The sequence below is a fragment of the Glycine max genome, chromosome 10 (genome assembly GCF_000004515.6).
Source record: "Glycine max cultivar Williams 82 chromosome 10, Glycine_max_v4.0, whole genome shotgun sequence".
In the NCBI taxonomy this organism is placed as follows: domain Eukaryota; kingdom Viridiplantae; phylum Streptophyta; class Magnoliopsida; order Fabales; family Fabaceae; genus Glycine; species Glycine max.
In genome coordinates, this window is record NC_038246.2 from 36,770,658 (window position 1) to 36,776,669 (window position 6,012).

Below are 6,012 nucleotides of genomic sequence, written 5' to 3' on the forward strand. Positions count from 1 at the left end.
TTTTCAAAGGTTTTAACATTGTGCTACCGCACAAATTATTTATATATTATTTTTACTACTATTCTTGATTTGTGGATATGCATTAATATTTTTGCTACACGTAAAACTTATAGACTATTCTATTTATTAGCCTAAAATTTCAGTGGCTTCAAAATCATAATCAAGAACTAAACCTTTTAATGCACCATTGTAATTCTGAAGCATCTACATCAGCTCCAAAAAATTCAGGTTTAGGCTTTAATATTTTTGTTAGGCAATCAATTTGATGCTTGTTTATCATTGGTTATTACATCCTGCAATTTTGTATGGGAAAAAAAAACTCAATGCAAATTTTGTTTCCGTGTCCTATGTTTTTCTTTCTTAATCTTTATATTGAGATCACGCTTGTTGCTTTTATTTTGCTACTTACAATGATGTTTTTGTTATTATATTTAACCTAATGTTATTGTTAAAAAAAATGATGTTAATTTTATATTTAACTTAATGTATGTCACACATTTGCCTTACGCAGACTTTGACAACTATAATGTCTCCACCACCTATAGTAACATCTCTTGCCTACTATCCCAAAGATAATATATTTGGTATTTGCTTTGATGACTCTACTATATATACTTATATATCATGTCCGTCAAGCTAAGGTATATCTTTTCATTCCTTCTAGAAAGGCATGTAACATCACATGTTTAAATTAATGGTACTAAAGCTAGTTTTTATTTCTATATTATACATTTATGCCAGGTTCTATTCAAGCTTGAGCGTCACTCTACAAGAGGTACTGCTCTAGCCTTCTCATATCCTTAAAATATTCTTGTATCTGGAGATGCAAACGCCCAAGTTAATAATTTAATATTAATAATCATTCCATGCATGAATCATGGCAACGAACACAACTACTTTGTAGAATTAGCTTACCTTTTATATTGGTCGATATGAAAACATTTCAACTACATTTAATAATATAAATAACTTAATAATTGAACTGAAAATGTCTTTTATTTAGGTAATGTATTTTGGCTTTCTGTCATGAACCTTTTCATTCTAGCTGTTTATTATTATTCATTTTCAATAGGATTATGCTATTTATATTTTTAAAATAAAGAAATAAGCATAAATGTGGGTGCAAATATGGTTGGGTAGCTATAATCAATTTCTAGTCATTTAAAAAAAAAAGACTTTCTAAGACAATTCGATCATTGTATTTTCTAAGACGGTTTTTGGATAAAACATCGTAGAATCCTTAATTTGTTTTTAAAAATAATATTCTAAGACTATTTTTGTGCAAAACCGTCTCAGAATTCTCAATTGTTTTTATTTTTTTTTTTTAAAAAATTCTAACACAGCTCTAGTACAAGACTTTCCACGATAGTGACTTCAACGACGGTTGAAAACCAAAGCCCCTCAAAATCGTCGTAAAAAACATTCTTTTAAGTAGTGAAAGAACATTACACTTTATTTAGAGTTGTACAAATCTTTTAAATTAGTAGGAAAATGATCATTAAGAATTTACTAATTATTACTAGTCTTGGGACCTATTCCATAAATCCAGATTCCAAATTCCTGTCTTTTCTCTTTTAACTATATTTTCACTGTTAATAAATAACTTTTTCTCTTCTGCTTTCAATTTGATGAAAATGTTTTTTTTTTCCTTTATAATTGATGAATACAGTTTCTTGTTTGCAAACTATGCATAAAAAACCTTAGCCTACAATCTTGACAGTGATGGTTCCCAGGATTCCCTATCTAACGGTCACCCAACTTCCATTTTTGTACTTCCTCTTCTCTGTAACCTACCTCGCTTTCTTCGTGTTTTGCCTATACTTATGTTACACCAATAAATGCTCCATTCACCATTTTCCCCTCTTGATGGGGTGTTGCTTATCACAAAAGCTCTTAACCTAATATGTGTCGCAAAGGATACGCATTACATGAAGGTCATAGGCCTCCCTTATGGTGTTGATGATTGTGATCCCACTCCAAGCTTGGTCCAATTTGGCTTCTATTGTGATTGGCAAGACCAGCAAGGACGGGTCCTGTGTCAAACGAGGGAACATAATTTTTTTACACAATTGTTTAAATATTGAACTCTAATAAATACTTATTGAATAAATAAAAACAATATTTATTGTTAATTTTAAGTGTAAAACTAAGGATAAGTTCCATTAGTAGAAGAAAATTAAGTAAATATTAACTAAAAAAATCTATGAGATGAGTCATTAATTGTAAAACAAAAAAAGAGTGTAAACTGGTAGTAAAGATGGAAAATGTGAGAAAATATTACGTATAAAGAACAGTATACATATAGTGTTCCAAATTTGTCCTTATCTCTATTAATAACTGTATTTTCATTAGGGGAAAATAACTTTTTTCTTTCTGCTTGCAATTTGAGGAATATATTTTGATTTCCTTTGTAATTGTTGAATATCATCTCTGTTTTGGATTTGTTCAGGTACCCAGTCTCACAATGTTATATTCATTGATGTTGTCTTGAATTAGAAATACCACGAGTATGTTCTCAATTCTCCTTATACCCATGTATTATATTCTTTTCATTACAGGCTTCATCTCATTTCTTTGTTAATTGTTACTTGCTATGTAATATGTTCTCTTCCATTTTTTAATCATCATTTACAATTTTTTATTTATTTAGTGTACTTAATCAGTCAATCTTTGTATCTATTTATAATCAAACTCTCATTTTTTTCCTTGCTATTTCTTTTGTGTTTTACCTACCTACATAAATGATATAATTTGAGCATGCCATTATGTATTTTCTTCTGCTAATAATGTACTTTAAACCATGTACTGCCAGTTTCTTATAGCACCTAAGACTGTATTTCTTAACATTAATACCAGATGTTCATCATGCGGTTCCTCACAGTGATAGTTTCTTAAATATAAAACTTTCATTTGTCAAAGCCAAATAAAAAACCACATTTATAGCATGCAATAGAAACAAGGCAACTACCATAGCAATCTATCATCTGCTGTAATAAAATGTTAGACACGAAGAAAATCATAAAACAAGGTAAAAACTGAATAATTTGTAAACCATCTACACCTGAAGAGTTTAAGCATGAACTTTACTAATCACGTCAGCAGAATAAAATAATTGTATATTTCAGACACATTCACCATGTTGATGATTTCTTAAAAATATTCATCCAAGTTAAATAAGAAAACACCTACAATAAACCATAAACAAGGCAATCAAAATCTAGCACCCTATAATTTGTTGTAAGAAGAGAGCATCAGCTAGAAAGGGAAATAGAAAATGAAATAAATTGAATAATATGTAAAAGCATTTACCTAAATAGTTAAGTAAAGAACCATGATACAACTTTTTCGATAACAAAACTCTGATTAGTGGAGAGTTTTGAAGTAGGTACTCCACTGCCTTGTTTACTTCTTCATCAGATATCACTCTGAATAGATATGTTACAACTTTCAATGATTCCAATTTAACAAAGCACGGAGGTTGACTTCCCATTGTAGCAAGATTTGATAGATCCTACTCAATTAGAGTTAATTGAAGACATATTGTAATGGATTTAGTGAAATGCTAAATGCAAGAATGAGTATAGTGAAAAAACTTTGACATAATAATGCAGACATCTCACGAGCCTTATGAAAATAAAAAGAGCATAAAACAAATAAAAGTGACTTACTTTTAGTATTAGCTTAAGCGTCTCATATGAAAGTGTCAATATCTTTACATTAGTGAAAACTTGCAGCCAGCCTATGAGAACTGGATGAGATATATCAGTAGCGATGTCAATAGTTCCTTCTTCAAGACATGAAAGATTACATGTAGAGGAGAGTGGTTGAATACTCAAACTTGAAGCCCCAAAAATACAGACTGTGAGAGAACTAAGATTTGGAGTAGAAAGCACAACTTTGTGTTGAAAGGTGTCCCGTATCTTCAGGTTCTCCAGCTTCAAACTGGAAAGGTTAGAATTAGATATGAAGAGTATTTTTGCATCATTGTGCAAAAAGAAATCATTAAGGACCAAAGTATTCAACAAGTTGCAGGTTGTAAAGGGCTCAGCACAGACATTGTTAGTTGCAGTAAAAAGGACACGGGTGAGACGTAAGGTTTTCAATGCTGGCAACTGCAGGGATTTTGGAAGTTCCAAAGGAGGCCAACAAGATATATTGTGAAGCTCAAGATATGTCAAAGACTGACAGGAAAAAATGATAGGGTCAAGATAAGTGGATATTTTTCCATAAAAGAAAGGAATATTCATAGTCAACCGTTGGACATTGTGCAACACAGCATATTTCATGATCCTATTCAGCAGTTGAGACCCTATTGATTCAAAGATGACTAAACGAATGTTAATAAGTAAAATGGAACCATCCCGACAAGATAGAACCTGAGATACAAACTTGTTAAAATTGACAACCCTTCTTTCATCAAACAAGCTAGTAGATTGATCGAAAGAGAGAGTGGTAAGATGTTTCCAGAGGTCCTTCCATCGTTTGGACAAGATACAAGTTCTAAGTGCATCTTTTGTGTCAATAAAATTCATTATATGGAGCAGAACAAAATCAGGTAACTCACTCAGCCTATCCCTCTCTTCTTCAGTTGTCCTCTGTATCATCGGCTCTGTTGTCAACTTCCCCTTAGTTTCTTTTCCTTCTTCCATTGATACCAGCTGACTGATAAAAGACAGATTTTCTTTTTGAGCAAAAGCAATGTTAGCATGCAATGGAAAACCTTGGGGAAGTGATTAAAAGAGTTGGTGAGGGAAAAACTATAAATAGTTGTTATACATGGCAAAGAAATATTTGATAATAAATTCCAAATTAAAAAAAAAAATTGGTGAAAAGAAAAGGAGAAGAAAGTTATACCTATGGTGTGGGGATGCACAACCACCCAAATGTGCTTCCACCAGCGAAGAGAAAGGAGACTTGGAATTGATAAAAAAATTACCAAAGATTAGTAGTATAATTGATAATAACTGATTATCTACTGTTTTCAGAATTTAAAATTGGAACCACTCTGGCCTTTGAAAACTCCATGTAATAATGGAATAAAATATATGGAACGCTTCCAGATTTTAAACAAGCGACCCTTTGGAACTTTCAAAAGTTTAATGGGTGATAATTTTATGTTTTTGGAACAAGTAACTTTATGATAGCTGGAAAGTTTACCAGGTGATTAAACAAGTTTTAGGAATGTCGCATCTATCATTTTCCCAAAACCCATTCAATAGCTTCAGACGGCATTTTTCCAAAACTAGAACACTGAACCTGTACAAATTTAAAGCACAGGCACTGAAAAAAAACACAATTATTTTAATTTCAATTAAAAAATAAACAATTGCAGAATGCAGAAGAAGAGAGATAAAATGCATGGTAAAAAGGTTGATATAAAATGTTGATACTTGTACTATTCTTGGACAAACACTACAAGAAAAATGACCTATGCTTATGGACACTTTTTTCCTACAGACATGAATTAGTATAGGTAAATCTCAAAAGTATTTCTACCTACAACTAACTAATGTAGGTAAAACTCAACGATTTGTACCAAACATTATTTGGTGTAGGTAAATTCATTTAAACTAAAAAAAGACTTCTACCTACAATTACATTGTGTAGGTAAAACTTCAAAAAAACTTGTGCCTATGATTGATTAGTGTAGGTAAAACTCAAAAGGATTGCTACCTACAAAATCACAGTGTAGGCAAAATTCTAAAAAACTTATACCTACAACTATGTGATGTAGATAAAACTTCATAGAACATGTGCCTATAATCAGTTGATGTAGGTATAACCTCAAAAGTCTTATACCTACGATTGTTGGTGTAGGTAAAACTCTTTAAGACGGTTTAAATTTGAATACTAGTCTCTTGTTTCTTTAGTAAATACTCAATCTCAAAAAATAACCATTCCATTTAAATTAATTTTTAGTTAATAATTGTTCAAAATTTTAAAGATAAAATATATTAATTAGTAATATTAAATTTTAATTTAGATTAACATTATTTTTATGGATTAATTTAG

The 6,012-nt window shown here is 30.9% G+C and overlaps 1 protein-coding gene across 5 annotated transcripts; it reads right to left on the bottom strand.

Moving 5' to 3' along the window:
- Window positions 1-1,624: 1,624 nt before the first annotated feature.
- Window positions 1,625-5,068, bottom strand: LOC102668512 (putative F-box/FBD/LRR-repeat protein At1g78760). 5 transcript variants are annotated; one of them, XM_014762821.2, is made up of 4 exons: window positions 4,855-5,068; window positions 3,669-4,662; window positions 3,310-3,511; window positions 1,625-2,033 (listed from the first exon to the last, which is right to left on the bottom strand). In XM_014762821.2, exons 2-4 carry the CDS (start codon window positions 4,647-4,649, stop codon window positions 1,936-1,938), a joined length of 1,281 nt encoding a protein of 426 aa, XP_014618307.1. In that variant the 5' UTR covers window positions 4,650-4,662; window positions 4,855-5,068; the 3' UTR covers window positions 1,625-1,935. The 5 variants fall into 5 exon arrangements, with proteins under 5 accessions (XP_014618307.1, XP_014618306.1, XP_040861640.1 ...); XM_014762820.2 differs by having other exon boundaries at window positions 3,669-4,681; window positions 4,855-5,066; XM_041005706.1 differs by lacking the exon at window positions 4,855-5,068 and having other exon boundaries at window positions 3,669-4,309; window positions 4,565-4,823.
- Window positions 5,069-6,012: the final 944 nt, after the last annotated feature.